We start from the raw sequence: 18,266 nt of genomic DNA on the forward strand, positions 1-18,266 counted from the left end.
GCAATACTTCTAATGCCATGTCCTGTTTTTGGTTTTACGAGGTTATATAAAACTATTAGCCCATTTTTAAGACCCATTGAGTGATGGATTTTTTTTTTTAAACCAAGTCCTGATAAGTAAATCATATATAAAATCATATAAGAACAAAACTGGCAAAGAGTGTAGCAATATTGGGGAGAACAAGATACATGCTGGATTATAAATCATTGCACATTCTGTATTCATCACTAGTATTACCATATCTGGATTATTGTGTGGAAGTTTGGGGCAACACATATATAAGCAATTTACAACCGCTATTCAGACTGCAAAAAAAAGCAATCAGGATACTTCACAATGTGGGTTATAAGGATCACACAAACACACTGTTTTTAAAGTCGCATGTGTTGAAATTCTGGGACATTGTCAAACTAAAAACTCTACAAATCATATTCAAAGCGAGAACTGATTCACTTCCAGGCAATTTACAGAAAATGTTTTGTGACAGGGAGGGGGGTTATAATTTAAGAGGAAAATATAATTTCAAAAAACAATGTTTTCATTCTAAAAGGAAAAGCATGTGTATCTCAGTTGTTGGAGTGGATTTATGGAATGGGTTGGGTGATGGGTTGAAGCAATGTACAAATATAAATCAATTTAAAAAACGGTACAAAAAGGAAGTTCTGGGAAGTTATTTGGTTGAGGAGGAGTTATGTTAAGGCAATATGGTGTTTGTTAGCTGGTTATTCCCAAAGGCACAACCAATGGGAAAATCGGTAGCCTATTAGGTAATTGCAGCTATTTATCATTAATATTTATGTTTAATTTATGATAGAGTAACAAAGGGGCAGGGTTAAATAAGTTTTACTTCAACCTGCTCCTTTTCGGACACTATTTTTTATTTTTTTCCCCTGTTTGTATTACGTTTTTGTTGTTGTTGCTTTTTTTCTGTATGTTTTGAATTTGTTTTAAAATCTTATATTTTTTTATGTGTTCGAAATAAACAATGAAAAAAAAAAACAAAAAAAAAACCTTATGATTGAAAGAGTGTAAACACTCATTTTCAGATACATTTATGTGGGTGTTCAGGTCCTTGCAGTTAAACTAGAGCAAGTGACAGATATATACACATTATGCTTTGCCAAATCATCCACCTCCATATGTCTAGCCAGGAGAGACCCTTTACATGACTCAGCATCATTGCATCCACTGAATCACCATGGCAACAAGGGACTGTTCCCATGGAGACAGGATGAGAACAGAGACGCAGAGACCTGAAGGTCAAAGCCATTCAGGAGAGAAAAAGTCAGTCAGACACAAGGCACGGCAGAAAGAGCATTCTCTTGAAAGACGCTCTTGAAAGAGAGCGTACCAAAAAAAAGGATAGCGCTGCAGAAGAGGAGGTTAAAATGATTGAGAGATGAAAGAAAAACAGTAAATAAAACAGGAGAAAATCAAAGAAAAAAAGAGGAATGCAACAATAGCCATTTTCTCTTAGGGAGGAAATGACTGGGTAAAGTATGATTTATTGATTTTGGTCAGATCAGTTTTGATTCTTAACAGCTTTATTCCCTTTGGAAAAGCCAACTTTGTATCCGTTAACTGTTGAAAATCTTAAGCCATCAAGTCTCATTTGCAAGGTACGACGTACTAGCTATAATACTTCCTACAAAAGAGCATGAATCTCTTCTCTTCTCCTTCCCATTTCATCTGTAACATTTACAAATAATTAATTACAAATTATCCTGAGGGAAGTGGAGTCAAATCAAGCAAATACAAGAACTGGGGTGAACATTTACAAAGATTATCACTGATATATATTCTACAATGACGTTCTGGAAAAGAGTCGTGGAAGCTCGTCTCAAGGAAGAGTGGAGCTTTTGTGAAGTGCAGTACGATTTCAAAAGCAAAGTATGGTACTGTATGAGGAAGTCTGGAGTAGCAAAGAAGTGTGTTAGAGGGGGGCAGGACATGTATGGGAGCTGTTAGACAGTGGTGAGGCTGGCTGTAGGTGTGACGGAGGAGTTCAAGGTGGAGGTGGGACTGCATCAAGGACCTGGTTGCTATGGTGATGGACAGGGTGGCAGATGAAGTAACACATGGACTAGGATGATTGCAGTTGCATTGTGGTCTGTAGTGAGAACAGGGAGCAGCTGGAGGAAAATCTAGAGAGGTGGATGTCTATTTAAGGATATAGGACGTTCTTATGTGATGACTTTGCTCTCAATGCTGGTTTCAAACATGACAAGGATAAACATTTATCAACTTACTAACCTTTCTTGTTCATACGGAAGAAGTGCAAAGCAATTGGCCAAGAGAGAAAAGCCATTAATGAGACTGCAGCCATGTGCAAGAAAGGTGCCGTAACCTAAAGGTGAGACAGAAACTTAATTCAGAACATAAAATACACAAAATGAAATGTTTAAAAAAATAAGCATAATAACAAGTGCAAAAAATGTAATTAAACTTCCTCTCCTGTGATTGGATGAGCGTTGACTAACCTGTAAGGAGAGGAGGAGCGTTTTCCATTCTTTACTCCAGAGGTCAGACATGATGGCGGTAGCTGTGACGGAAAAGGCCAATGTGACCATGATGCCAGTCTGATGAAAACATAAGAGGAAAGGAAAAAGCAGTTTGAGCCAACCTTTATAGTCGGATCTGGAAAATAGAGACATTTTATTCATATCTGAGAGTGTACCTTGTGGCTCCAGTGAAGGTAAAGCCTCTGACCCTCAGACAGCAGACACACGGCCAGGACCTGAAAGGTTCATCCATATACACAAGTTTCACTAAATTGTCCGTCTACAGTTCTATCTCATTTTAAGAGCTGTGATGTATACACCTTTCCTACACTGATGATGTGGATACCCTAAAATTAAGAATATGTCTAAACGGTAGGCTTTTATTCATCATCCAAGTTAAACAATGATTATAGACAACCACCACCAACCAGAGACGGCTTCTCCTTAATATTCTTGTCTTTGTCAATCTGAAGTAACAGCGTTTTGGAGTTATACTGCGTACAAATTCAATTCAATTAAATGTTATTTATATAGCGTCTAATACAACAGATGTTGTCTCTAGACACTTTCCAGAGATCCAGAACATGAACATAAACATAAACCCCCGAGCAATTATTACATAAACAATGGCAGGTAAAAACTCCCCTAGTAAGCAAATCTGCTTTGACAGAGTTACCAAAAATGAAATTAGATGGGTAAAAATTAGCATAATATAGCCACTTTAAGTTACACTCCTCTACAAGGCATGCAGCATGTTTATAACTAATTTAAACCATTTTCTTACAGTTTATTCTTAAGTGACAATTTGTCACTTCAATAAATTTAGCCAACCCATCATGTATATTGAGATAGAGATATCTTGTTACTACACACAATACTATCAAACTTGTTACAAATATGCATACAAGTATGTTTCTATGACTTCATGTGTATCAGTTGTTGTTCGGTATAAAATAAGTCTTATAAGCAAAATAGCTTAGCAGACACACTTCTGCTGTAAATGTCAACCAAGGTGCTGTGATTGCTTATGGATAATCAGTAGGCTACTGCATCTAATAAAACGCACATTGTTTCGAGCACTTTGGTTGTGAATAAATGAAATACAATTGGATCTGCAAATTCACTGTGTAGTTGGATGGAGTCAGTTTTTTTAAATATCACCTTCTTGCATTTGAACTTGAAACAAAAAAAAGTACAACCCATCCCAAGGTATGTTTTTAATGACCTGTTATTGAATGTTTTGATTCAGCTTCAGTGTACCTACCAGCAAAAGGGCAATATAAGTGAAGAGGGCAGCTGCCACGACCAGCAGGACCAGAGACCAGGGGAACCAGAAACCCAGAGTCCCAAAATTAAACCTGGGGATATATGTACATATGCAATCACACACAAGGTAAAAGCTTACACATACAGCTTGATTCATGTTGAGTCTGAAAGGTTTGCACTATGTAAACTGTGAACTGGAAAACTGAATTAAGAGCAAGACATCAGCAGCATTAAGAGTAAATCACCTGTACTTGCATAGACAACTTTTAACCTCGTCTACATTCTGTGAAGGATTTACAACACATTTCTCTCTAACTCAAATACTCATATAACACTTATTATATAGGTCGTTCTCTGATTTTCTGGTTGGAGGACAAACTAAAGAAGCTTAGAGGACGACACACTACCTCCAGAGCCAAAGATGCCCCAGATATACAAAAACACGACATAATCCTGGCAAGCTACCAGGTGAATGAGAGGGACATCAGCCAGCCAGCCTGAAATATGTTGATAAAATATTCACTTGAAAACATACTAGACAAATGCATTAGAGGCTGGGGAAGATATGCATATATTCAAGTCACATGCCTGCAGACGAATAGCAAAGCCTGGACAGAGGCACAGAAGCTGGATCCAGTATATTGCATTGCTTTAATAACCTGACATGAGAAAAGCTTATTTAAGAGAATGTGCATCACATTTCTTAATTTTTGCAGTCCTTCAGAGTAATCACTTCATGCAAGACAATAAGTTGTAATAGCATTACGATTAAATCAAATGCAATCACCACAAATGTACAATACAACAGCAAACGTAAGTTTGCCATCATGAATGTCAGTGTCTGGTATCTGAAACCCACCAGTCAAAGTCATTGTAGTCATTCTGGGCTTCAATCCAGAAATAAAGAAAAACAAAACTCAGGAAGAAGGTGAGGATCAGGAGGCCAAAACTGCCACACTCCACCTGGGGCACACACAGATTTGTTTCACACGTTAACTGACGGATCAAAGCTTCTTTAAAAGTACAAACCATAAACCCTGTGTACACAATAATGCTTAATTCATACAGTTAAAGATGCTTTTAAGTACTTAGTTGAAAGGATTAAAAGATCCACAATCAGAGCATGATTTCTCTGAGGTTAAACTATCTGGTGGATACCAGGGAAGTCTATCATTACCTTCTGCAGAATTAAATAGTATATTCTGATAAATGCTGATAAAGTACGTATACATGCTGATATTTTTTCCAAAGAAAATCTGCTGTCAGTTGTTGGAATCGGCAGGCTGAACTGAGTTAAGCTGGCGGGGAAATCAATACGCTCTGCAAAATCAGCAGGCAACCTAAGGCAATGCACTGCTCATGTGTGCTATGTTTACCTTGCTGCAGCAGCACTCTCCTGGCTGTGCACGGGCTCTTTGGTATCGTCTCCATTGGCAACCGTAGAGGCCAGCCAGGCAGGAGACAAAGGGCTGGTGTTCATACCTGATACAGTTAATTATAGTTAGTTATAATAGCAAACATCACTTACTAGAACAGAGCAGTAGGATATTCATTTCGATAAAAATCACAGTTATATTCCAAAAAACAAGTACGGACGCAAACCTTACATAATTAAAATATAGCATCTGGTAGAGGACTATGTGACACACTATTTACTATTTAAGTAATAAGCTGGGCCTCTAAAGCCTCTAAAGCCCAGCTTCAGGGCATCTTGACAAAATATTGACTCATTCATTGTCTAATGATGCGATGATGAGGGCGCTGTTTGCTTTGTAAGGCCATCATAATACATCCCAGACTTTAACTTGAACCTTGTGTTTTAGCACTGACACCAATATGTCACACACACGGGAACATTTCTAACTTCTGATGATCCCATTAATCTATCTTGGTACTGGAAGAAGCTGTGTCTCTTCGTAAGAGAGACGAAGCTGCTTTACCACAGAACTTCTGGTTTCTTCATTGGTGCAGAACGTTGCTGAGGGCTCTGACTTTGTTTGAAAGGTTCTTAAATAATCCTTTAACCATGTTCAAATGTGAATTATGACTAAGGTTGTGTGAAATATTGCTTTTCATTTTATTTTTTGACATATGACAAATAGACACTCTTCATATCGACCGTCTTCAAGGCATTGTGAAGAACTGATGACTTCTACTTACTTTCACATAACTTTTACTCAAGAGTTATGACGGGTATTAGAATGGGTGTAAAGGTTATGCATCAGTAAGGGAGAAAATGTTATTTACTATGAGGTTTGAGCACCAGTGCTGACAGGTGATAATGGTGATTTGTGTGGCTGTGCACCTTTGCAGCAGCTGCCGCCGCACCACCTTTAGCTTCCCCAGCTTCAGTCCGGTCACGGGCATATGCTCAGCCACAGCCCAGCATCACCCACGCGGAGAGGGGAGGGAGACGGGGAGACAGAGCAGGAATGAAGGGCAGGACTGAACACCTCTCTGTCTTCACCTAGCAGGAGAAAAGAAAAAAGAAGGAATACATGTTATATTTAAATCAAAAGCAGGTCTGTGGGTGATTGTGGGGACATTTAAGTTCTGTGCCCCACTTGAGCGACTGTGAAAACCAAAAGTGCTTCTACAGAAATACAGGATGACCTATATTTGATTGGCTCAAATATGGTTTATTCAATCTTAAAATGAGCTTAAGATAGGGTGAACTACTCTGAGGGAGATTTGACAAGCACACAAACACACAAAAAAACTAACACTCAAAAAAGAAAAACTATGCTTTTGGAAAACTTTTCTCTAATAATCTATCATTCAATATGGAAAACAGTCGGACATTAGGCGGTTCCCAAAGTTACACACGAGTTAGTTAAACACGGGTTGAGATATTAAACCTTTCAGTGGAGAGCTTTATGTTTTCTAGAAAGCTACTTTAAACAAAGTCTACACTCATAATGGATTAGCAGAACCTAAAGCAACTCAGCCAACGAGGCAACCAAAAAACCTGGCCCGGAAAGGAAAGAAAGTCTGGTGAGATTATGATTAGGACTGTGTTGAAAAGATCGATTCTCCGATTTTAAATCGATTCTCATATTAATTCCTAAAAATCGATTCATAAGATCGATTTAAAAAAAAAAAAAAAAAATAATATATATATATATATATATATAAAATTGCATAAATTGTCTATATTTCTTTGCTTTATATACTGTCTTGGGGTTACATTTGCATAAATGTTAAAAACCAAATTCTCATAAATGGGGAAAAAATAAAAGCGATTTCTTTCGTCCTCTGTTTCCTCCCTGGATCTGTTTGATAATTCTGACCTACACGATGTTTCTGAAAGCAGTTCTGTCAGCATTCTGGGAGCTGATTGGTCCTTACAGCATCATTAGCTGCCAATACTTGCTGTTGAATCTCAATATAATACTAGTATTAATATGTTGCAGAACTACAGTCATATAATTCATGCAACAGCTCAAAAAACTGTTTTATTAACAGTAACCCAAATCAATATCGGATCGAATCGAATCGGATCGAATCAAAGCGTGATAATCTATTCTGAATCTTAAGAATCGGAATCGAATCGATTCTTGACATTTGAATCGATCCCCAGCCCTAATTATGATCGTTTTCCCTTTAATCAACCACTGTCTCTGTAAAATGAGATTTCATTTTATTGAGTAAATAGCAAGTTGCAGTTTTGCAGCACAGAAATTTCCACATCTTTTGTGACAACATTCTATTGTTTTATTGGTCATATTTGTCACTGGTCTCCTTGAATATATAAAATATTGGAAGGGTGTTCACACGAGAGCCGTGGACATTTGTCACGGACTCTGAATCAATACATTTACCGAACCAAACAGCTGGAAGCCTACACAAGTAATCATGATATAGATGGTTATTTTCCAGCCTCGGCAGAACAATTAGACTGAACAGTTATGCTGTTAACATTGTGTTTAGCTGCTATAAAACACGTGAGGAGAAGCAATAGAAAAAAAGCAACAGGTTATGTAGCTACTGGGGTGTGTTAATGGTATTGCAATAGCTGACATAGATGACTTGGTTCAGCAGCAAAGGATTTGAGGGAAAAAAGCAGTGTTTTAGAAGTTTATATCATCTACTTTGTGATTTTCTTACAGCACCAAGTGCATAAGATGCAGCGTGTGTAAAGATCTGATGGAACCACAGCTGAAGGAAGCTGTTTTCATCCTGATGCAGCATCTCAAACTTCATGAAACAAAGGCAGGATGACAGATGAGCCATGAATCAACAAGCAGCTGTCAAACTTTGCCCTTCAACTGTGAAATGTACAATAATCAACGGATCTGTTCTTTGACAGAATCTGTTAATTATCAGTCCCGGTCGTCTGCTCTCAGTCTGTTTCTTGCCAGCTTTGTGTTTTCAGATGGATGAGTTCTGCTGATAGTAAGTTCCTCCTTACGACTACAAATACCACGAGAAAGTGTTTCAATTATGAATACATTCAGAAAATTTTGCTTAAAAGTTAGAAAATTGGTTTTGCTGAACAATGTCCTTCACAGTGATTTTGTGCTGGTATTTAAAAAATATTTAGATCGTTAGATGGCCCTTGAGTGCTCCAATAACAATGGCAGAGGGTTAATAATTATATACAGTATGTTAAGGCTGCAATTAACAACTACTTTTATTGTTAATCTTTCGGTTATTGAAATGATTAGATACCAACTCTGGACGTTCGTTTTGCGAAGAGAACATGTGATATAATGTGATATGACCCAGGATGCAGATACAAACGATGTGTGCGCAAACTTGTGACATCTTCACACACCCTGTTACCACAACTCCACCTGATCTGATTCTCTCTCATAGTCTCATCAAGCTTAGTTTCTCTTCTATTTCACTGTTTTTTTTTGTAAGTAATTGTGTTAGGTCACATTGATATGACATTTCATGTTGCATTTTAGTTGGATAGTCAGGAGATGGAGTAGTAGGATTTTCTAGCACTGCTGGATATCTATCGCAGCCTTGGTCACAAGTAGGGGTGGGCAAAAATATCGATATGGTAATATATCGCAATACTTTGCTGGCCGAGTCGATATTTAAAATTTGAATATCGATTTTCTTTTATTTCTTTTTTCTAATTTGTTAATTTTTTTTTTCAAATATTAAATCATGTTTCAGATGGGTTGTATATCCAGTACCGCTGTATTGTATACATGGGCTTAAATGATATTGTCAAAACCTATAAGAAAAAACATGCAAACAATAAAACGGCATGGATAATTTGAATTACATTGTTTTGACTCAGTTTCTCCCATAAATATCACTATAATTGATGTACGTGCAACTCAGATTTTTAGATGCATAATGCCCTTTAATGTTTTCAGTGAACTATGTATAACATTGCAATATATTGCAAAATTTGGATATTGCAATATCGTGACTCAAGAATCGTGATGTGTATCGTATCGTTAGGTCCTTGCCAACACCCACCCCTAATCACAAGACAGTTCTAGCTTTCATCTTTGCCTCCGTCTCACTGTGAGACGTAAGACCACCGTTTTCAAGCTCTGCAGGCTGATTTTTCCCAAGATTGAGCATCTTTCATCTGAGACGGCCGAAGGCTGAGCCTTATTCTGGCATGAATTTACAATTTTCTCCACTCTCTGTAACACTCACAGCGGAGTTCTGCTCCAAGGTCCTCCAAGTAGAGATGCACTGATTACTAATGTTTCAGTGCACATGACCTGCAGATACAGACTTTAATTACCGTACCCAATACTTTTGATACTCAATGCTCCATCATTTCTTTTTCCCCTGCATGCTTTTTATTATTTAGCATATATTACATGATTTTCTTTTTAATTTCTTATTGTTAAATTTGTTATAGAAATAGCAGTTATATAGTTATTTGCTGCAATGTATAACTTTTTAAAATTATCATACAAACATTAGGCCATAAACTTTAACTTTACAACTTGCTTGTGATCAATAACTCTGGCCAGAGTGAACTGTGGCTTCTCTTCAGTGTCGCTGAACTTGATATGAAGCACGTCCAGCTGTGGTTTTGGTGATGCACAGCCAACAACAACTGAAGTGGATCACAACATTTAATTAAAGTTAATTGTTCAAAATTCCTAAATAACATTTAATTTTGTTTTTAATCCACTTCAAATTGGCATTAGGTGAGCGCGTTGGAGTCAGATTCACGTGCCCATTTACACGGTGCCAAGGCATTAAGACAATAAAAAGAGACATAAAAACTGCTCTTACGGCGTTATGGATCATCCGTTCAACAATATTTCAGTGTATGGTCAGTACACATTTCCACATTACCACGTTGCTTCTGCTACATGTGCACGCAGCCTTTCATGATTAATGTGCTGCGTACTTTATCTGGTGCACGTGCAAAACGGACCGGAACACAATCAGTGAAAACGTGAGAGTGACCTGCCGGTCAGTGTTCGGGCCGGTCAAGCTGAAAATCAGCAAATTCCAGCCCCTGGCCAGTCAGTTGGTGCGTCTCTATCACAAAGACATGTGTGTCCCCACAGGACAGACACTCCCACCAGCCAACAGAGAGTTCCCTTGAAAATAGGTCATGTCAACCACCTGGAACAGACACAAAATATCTGTTTTTTAAACATTTTAAAGCTGTTATATATTGACTGATGTCATTAAAAGAAATATGAACACAATTACCCCTTAAAGAGGTATCTAAGGGCATGAAAAAGACATGATGATGCAAGCAGCTAATAATTTTTTATTATTCTTGTTATTCATTGCAACCCTAAAGGTACAGTACAGACCAAAAGTTTGGACACACCTTCTCATTCAAACAAATGGGGAAGCGTGTCCAAACTTTTGGTCTGTACTGTATATGTAATGTATTTTTCTAAACAACACAATTCAGACCACAGCGATTGTTCCATTAAGCTAATCAAATCAAATCTATAGTCTTCTTAGCAAATCCAAATCTTTCTTTCCCCCGATTATCCTTCCTGATATGTGGTTTTCTGAAGACCAGCTGTTTAGTCCTAACACCTTGAGTTGAGGATATTTGTTTTTTCTTACTTTATATATTAAGTGTTGCTGAAGATAGTGATGATTGTAGACTATAATAATATTTTTTTATTTTTGCATTTTTTCTCTGATTACATTTCTTTTTCAGAGATGATAATTCATTACTATCCTTCCATGCTTTTATGATTCATGACATATATTTTTTTTCCTCTCTTTTCCGTTTGCTCGATGCTTGATACAGACCAATGAACCCTTTGAAAAGAGCTAACAGGATTCAACCTCCAGCAGTGCTGTTTAAGGAATAAAAGGCTGCTCACTGTTTTTAGGTTAAACAGCCTGCAGCCAGCTGACACATTTAATCACTGCAGCATTTTTCCCTTCAGGAGACTCTTAACTATGTCACTTAGTTAAATCCGGGATGTGACTATATTTCCAAATTATTTTACATTGTTTCCTCTCTGACTTTTAGATGTATTTACTTCTGATTAATTTAAAACAAGTCTGAACTTTAACATTTACCCATCACTACGGTGTCCCAGTGACAGTGAGCTCTGTCAGACCCTGATGAATTTCAGACCCAGATAGGTGGCCTAAATCTATTTACTGTTGACCCTACGAGAACTTTCAATAGTGTGAAAGTTAAGAACTAAAGGGACGTTTAAATTGGTCGCCTGGGCAGTTTCCATTATGGCATAAATTCAATATATAAAAAGCAGAATGGTAACAATGCAAAAAATTATTTTCCACAGTGGTAATGCTCAACCCAACCTGAGTATACATGAATTGTTGGGGTAGAAATAAAAAAAGGTGTAGATGGAAGACGGTTAGTACGGAGCCCCTCTGGTGACATTTGAAAAAAATAAAATAATGCGTGGCCACGCATTAATAACTCGTGGCCACGAGATTGCGTGGCCACGAGTTATTAATGCGTGGCCACGCTTTATTTTATTTTTTTCAAATGTCACATGTTATTACTACACTCGCCATGACAATACTCTTGCTCTTTAATATAAATAGACTATAATTACCGTTATTAATGATGAATAACCATCCCAGGTTATAATGCCATCCACGAGTAAAATAATGCATGGGCACGCATTAATATCTCGTGGCCACGCATTAATATCTCGTGGCCACACATTGATTATCTCGTGGCCACGAGTTATTAATGCGTGGCCACGCATTATTTTATTTTTTTCAAATGTCACCAGAGGGGCTCCGTAGGTTAGAGCACTAGCAATGTATAATATTAATCTTAAACATCTGAATATCTTTCATCATCTTTCCTGCAATTAACAATCGGTTCAAAAGAGTCTCACAAACCAGATTTTCTTTGGCCCAAGGACAAGAACAAAACCTCCGCCAGGATTCATAAAGAGAGCTTCCTTACAGCAGACGATGTGACTTGTCATAGCAGGAAAGGTAACACACTGTACTTGGAGGAAGGTCCTGCTCTTGAGCACACTGGTTCATTGACAAGGCTCACTGGAACTGAAAATAACCTAGCCATCATCAACACCACACCAGCGCCTCTCGTGCTACAGTAACTTAAAGTGTTAGAGAAAAGTGTCTCTAAATGTGGAATAGAAGTAATGAAGTGTCCTCAAGTTTCTGCCATTAACAGTGTCAAATCTGAGACACAATTAAAGCCAATTTCTTAAAGCTGCTAAATATTTCAGATAAAGCATTTACATTTTTTTTTAAACCTGACTTCTCCTCTCACCTGGAAAACCCCTGGGATCTGGTTCCCCACAACCATGAACAGGATGAATCAGGTCAAGAAAATTGATGGATGGAAAACTACTACTTTTTCTAGGTTTCTCTGGCCTCCAGTTTGAGTAAAAATGTCAATCATGCTTCTACTTTAATTATTTAAAGATACAGTAAAATAAAATATGCATATAAGCAATTAAAAATGTAATTTGACAATGTATATCTTCTACTTCTGTTCAGCGTATTTCACCTATTCTCTCTGTAAAGTCAGACTTAAGACAACCAAGCCGATTCAAACTGCCGCGTGATCACGTCACTGTGGACAAAGTGAAACGAGTGAATAGAAAATTAGAAGACATCATCACAACTTTGAGAGTGAATTTGACGATTTAAGCTTTATTTAAATTTAGTGCACTATCTGCACTGGACTAAAATTACCTCTGGACCAGCAGTAATTCTGAAATTACACCCGACATCTGTATTTAGTTTCCTGCATTCGCGCTGGATAAGCGAAGTCTGTGTTGTACCGTAATTTACTGGGACTGGTCCCAGAAGTGATGTTGAGGCCTCGCAACAGTCTAGGGCATTGCTCTTCAACCCTGGCCCCCCTGATCTACTGTCCTGCATGTTTTAGGATTTTTCTTGCAACATTCAACATACCTGGTTCTAATTAATGATCGTTTTCAGCTCATCGTCAAGGTCTGCACAAGTCTGTCAATGACAGTGTTTTGTGTCATGGTGTGCTGAACCAGTAAAACATCTAAAACATGCAAGAAAGTAGATCTTGAGGATCAGGGTTGAAGATCACTGGTTTAGGGTTTAAGTTGCCATGGTAACCGTAAACTTAACGATAAACGTGACCTAAAGATTTTTTGCACCGTCAGAGGGGCTTTCAGCTTGATAAAAGATCCAAATTTTTTAATTGCGTGTGTCTTCACCTCATTGTCGTTCTTCTGCTGATCTGAGCTTCTTGTTTTATAAGTCTCCATGTGAAACTTTATGTTGATTCATTTTTGTATGTTTGTATATCAGCTAGAAAATGTCAGATTATTACACTACATGGTGTAGAAATAGGGTGACGTTGTAATATAATATCACACTATGGACCACAATTGCCAAACTTAGTTTTGAAAGATTCTACTGACACAAGCATTCAGACAGAATTAAAATGATCTAATGACCTCAGTGTTTAGTGAAGTAGAGAAGGTAGTTTGCAGTGCAAGTTTTCGGACAGGATCAAAAACACAGACGTCCTCTGTGATCACATTAAATCCCCACAGGTCTCCAGGTGATTTTAATCCCACGTGAATGGGGAAACAGTTGTGGAAGACTCGAGGTACAAGGTGGGGCCCTGAATTATAGCTTGATGCACTTTTGCTTTGCATTCATACACTTTACTACTTTGCCCTGCTATAAGAGACTTTCCATACATACAACATTATAATTGAAGTGACTGCGTGTTTTTATGTCCAAGCTCAAGTGTCTACCAACCCACCACCTGCCATAGTTTGTAACACTTGATAAGTCTCTCTTGGCTTTGTTTATAATAGTGCAGACATCACTTTCACCTGGGCCTTAAGTGGGACGTAAGTATGACAGACGGTGATGTGGAAAAAGCAGTGACACACTTAAAGACCTCCCCGAGCGCTTGGTGGGAAAGCAGAGTGCATTTCTTAAATTTAAGATAAGACAGTTGAGTTCCAAGTGAGTACAGAGGCAAAAATAATGCAGAGGGCGAAATGAAAGGAGACACAGGAGAAGCAAAAAAAAACAAAAAGAAATCGAGGGAGGACAACAACAAGAGGTAAGAGAGACCAAAACCCGTTGCTATAGCAATTAATCTGTCTGTCTGCTCAGCTCGCAGATATGTCGTCCATCAATTTTCCCTTTTTCCCACTGAAAGAGCTATTCTGATAACTGATGAAACTTGATGACGTCCTTTTTCGAAAACATTTCTATTTTCACTGCAGTTAGTGATTAAGATCATTACAGAATGATGATCAATTTAAACGCATTTTGACTGCCATCTTTTCAAAAGGTGGGACAAACTCCAAGCAAGCACACAAATCATACAGTAGTGCAAAGGTCTTGGCCTTTTAAGCTGTAAGCCCGGGGCTACATTCACTCAACCTCTGCAGCGCCACGGCCGTGATGGGATGCAGATAAGCCAGTGATTGTCACCGCTTCAGTCAGGCAGCCCTGCTCTGATCCCAGCAACAGACGGGGAGGTGGGAGCTTTGCCATATGCGCCTCTCTCTGATTTCCTGAGTATTTCTGAACAACAATGTTAGTAAGAACCTGTTCTTGCTGATGATTACTTATGTGCATCTAATTATCAGCACCTCGCTGCTCCTCACCTTCTCAGTTTATATGGAAGCATGTACTTAGTTGTTGTTGATTTTGACTTGCATTGTTTGAAACAAATGATACCACAGTGTAATAAGACCAGTGACCTAGTAAATATCAGATGATTGTCTCTAATTATGTGACTTACCATCAAACTCTGAACACGTCTGTTAATGATTCATTAATTTGAACAAGGTGCGTCAGAACAACAAAACATCAGCTCAAAGACCAAGGTATGATCACTGAGTGTATACTTTGATAACTTGCTCCAAAAAAGAGCAATCAGAGTTATCAACAGAGATGATTATCGGGAACCAACAAATACATTATTTATTAATTGCTCACATTTAATGAACTTGTTGATTTCAAAATATCACAGCACAAGGCTTATAATAATCTGTTGCCAAACTGTATCCAGAAGCTGTTTCAGCAAAGACAAAGTGTATATGATTGAGAGGAAGCTGTATGTTCACAAAAACAAAGAACAGAACGGATGTAAAACAAAGATGTGTTTCAGTTTATGGGGTTAATCTGTGGAATGTTTTGGAAATGGAAATTAAAGAGTGCAGTACATACCAAATATTAAAAAAAATATTGAACAAGATGCTCATTAAGTATGATCATATTGTATGAGTGTTTATGTAAGTGTCAAAACTTAAATAGATAATAGGTTTATGCAGTATATTGAATGTTTTTAATATACAAAAAGTATATGAAATGTTTTTCTTTTAATTGATTTACTGCTCTGTATCAGTATACATAGGAGCTGACAGAAATTGATTATAAAACGGTAATAAGCTAAGGCTAAGCTTCAGCCTACACCTCTTGTTTTGTTTATATATTTTGGTCTAATGCAATGTTAGCATTAACTTAAAGTTTATTTGTCGTTTTCTTTTTTTTTTATTTCTTTTTTATTTGAATTCTTAATTTGGAAATGACTGAAATAAACAAAAAAAAAAAAAAAAACTTTGGCTTTTCTGTTTAGGATTTGCCAGAGCAGATCATAAGTTTACATTATTTGCCCTACCTTCCTCTGTCACGCCAAACAACTGCATGTCCTCTTCAACTACATCCTGATATGTCTCCTTTAGTCAATCCTGGTTGTTGATCTGCTTGGCAGCTCCATCTTCAGCGTCCTTCTACCAATGCTCTGGTCTCAGTCTTGTCAACACTGCCCTTTACTCTTGCTGCTACTCTTCTATCACAGACGACCCCAGGCACCGTTTCCACCCACAACAGTCGTAAGACTAGATCAAAAGTGCATTTTATTTATGCTCGTTGGATGAATTTCAAAACCTGTGTGTATAATTTTAAGTGTTTGTTCATCTCTCTGTTTAAAATTCTGGTTTGTAGGTGGCCAGCAGACCTCACTATGGTACAAGGGAATTGATTCAATTATTGGTCGATAGGTCTTAACAAAAGAAGTTTAATCGAATTAAATATTTTGCAGGAAAGGACACTATGAATTTGAGAACAAACTGTTCACGATGCCAGCAGAAGCTGCATTGTTCACAACACTGACGGCTTGACAAAAGCGTATTTTCTGTACAGGTGCCTCTTATGATCCAGGAAATAAAGAAATGAATCCTTTTTTTCAAAACTGTTCCAGTTGCCACAATCCTTGCTCTACTTTCCAACGGGATGAATTGTTGAGAAAGTGTTTAGAGAACAAAGTCTGCCTTTATCCTCTGCTGACACCAAGTACTTGACCATATTTAGGTCAAACACAAAAGACAGATTCATCATCAATGTGGGCCAACTGACCTACTTACTTAATTTTTCTAAGACTTGCTACTGTAACAAATTTCAACTACTAAGACGCCCAACAATTGTTTTATGCAGCAGGCAAATATTATATAAAGCACAGTGACGGACTGTGAACTTGAAATCACTCCACTTGGTTGGAACAGTCAGTTTCCTTTGTCTTCAAACTTGACCCAATCATTGGTAGGTAGGGGTGTGCAAACAAGGGTACCTCACGATTCGATTTCGATTATTGGAGCTTCGATTCTTCGATTATAACGATTGTCGATTCGATTCGATTCGATTATTGGTGCCACGATTCTTCGATTATTGTGATTTTTTATGCTTTTTTCCATACAAGATTGATTTTGTCTTCATCTGTGGCTACATTTGTAAATAAATAGCCAATCAATTAACTCAGTTCCCTCTAACAACACTCATTAAGTAAATAACAAGGTTGTTTGAACATGTGACATGTATTTTTCAAAGACACAAAATAATTTATTTTATGACTATGTAAACATTTGCTCTTTGACTTACTTAACTTTGACCAGGGAAAGCTGCACTTGCATGAGAGCGCCCTCTATTGGCGGAAAACACTGAAAACGGTCAAGCCCTGGATTTAATGAGTTCATTAATTCAAGTAAACAAGATATGTACTTCCATCAAATTTATTTAGTGTAAACATATCTGCCATATTTCAAGTGAACAATAAGAAATGTGCATTCTTGAAAATGAAATGATTCAGCAGCTTATTCAGTCTGGCATCTGGATAGGATAACTTAAAAAAAAAAAGAAAAACATTTTTTTTTTCCTTTTTAATTAATCGATTCCAAATCGTCACGTAACGCATCGCGATGCATCGACACATCGATGAATTGCACCCACCTCTATTGGTAGGTCTGTTGCGTGATTTTAGTTTTTCTCTGTTTACATTGACTAAGATGTTGAGAAGTTGAGAAGTTGATTCAAATGCATTACAAGCATCTTTTTGACTTCAGACCCCCCACTCAGGGCTTGAAAATACACCGACAGCAGACTAGACTGATTACATGGACGGCCAAAACAAAAAAAAAAACATGATCCAGAGATCAAATTTTCACGATGTGGTCGAACCTAAATTAAAAACCAACCTACAACATGTTCTCATGGCTATCTTATAAATGGCATATGTCGCAACGATTTCCCTCCAAAAAAGCGCGGCTACTCGACTTCTTAAGGCAGCTGAGTAGAGAGAATGTCGGCAATTTGTTAGGTCTCACTTGAGTGCTCAGCTCCATTACATCTGACAGGATCGCTGACTGCTACGTATGCCTGCCAAGAATAAAATTATAACCCAACAGGAAGCAGTATAACTGGGAAAAAAAGGCACCTATTCACACGGACCACTCTCTTATTGCATCCTGGGAGCCCGAGGGGCCGATGCCGGACAAGCTTATTGTGAGAGTCATCTTTGATTAGAGCGCCGAGCTGCACCTCTGCATAGTGCCCTTTTCTGCCAATGCAAATAAATAGATAAAGCAAATTGCTGCAAGACAGTCTGGCTGCCTTCTTTTAATATGAAAATGTGCTCACAAAGATATCTCAGCTTATTTTTTATGATCAATTGTTAAGCATTTGCTTCATACCCATTGGTCAGTCTTTAATTTGTTTAACATTGATTTTGCACCATAAGGACCACACAGAGCCCCACTCACTCTCATATAATCAATGGATATAGTAACA

At 37.8% G+C, this 18,266-nt stretch overlaps 1 protein-coding gene across 2 annotated transcripts in view; it reads right to left on the minus strand.

Moving 5' to 3' along the window:
* gdpd4a (glycerophosphodiester phosphodiesterase domain containing 4a) overlaps positions 1-18,266 on the minus strand; it is a 43,279-nt gene that overhangs the window by 16,987 nt on the left and 8,026 nt on the right. For both annotated transcript variants that reach the window (XM_061718819.1, XM_061718820.1), the window contains exons 2-8: positions 6,073-6,234; positions 5,144-5,249; positions 4,627-4,730; positions 3,766-3,859; positions 2,678-2,737; positions 2,481-2,579; positions 2,254-2,347 (exon numbers count right to left, since the gene is read on the minus strand). In XM_061718819.1, the coding sequence (XP_061574803.1) occupies positions 2,254-2,347; positions 2,481-2,579; positions 2,678-2,737; positions 3,766-3,859; positions 4,627-4,730; positions 5,144-5,249; positions 6,073-6,134 (619 nt within the window). In that variant the 5' untranslated portion in view covers positions 6,135-6,234. The remainder of the gene's footprint in view (positions 1-2,253; positions 2,348-2,480; positions 2,580-2,677; positions 2,738-3,765; positions 3,860-4,626; positions 4,731-5,143; positions 5,250-6,072; positions 6,235-18,266) is intronic.

Source organism: Cololabis saira, chromosome 4 (genome assembly GCF_033807715.1).
Source record: "Cololabis saira isolate AMF1-May2022 chromosome 4, fColSai1.1, whole genome shotgun sequence".
In the NCBI taxonomy this organism is placed as follows: Eukaryota; Metazoa; Chordata; class Actinopteri; order Beloniformes; family Belonidae; genus Cololabis; species Cololabis saira.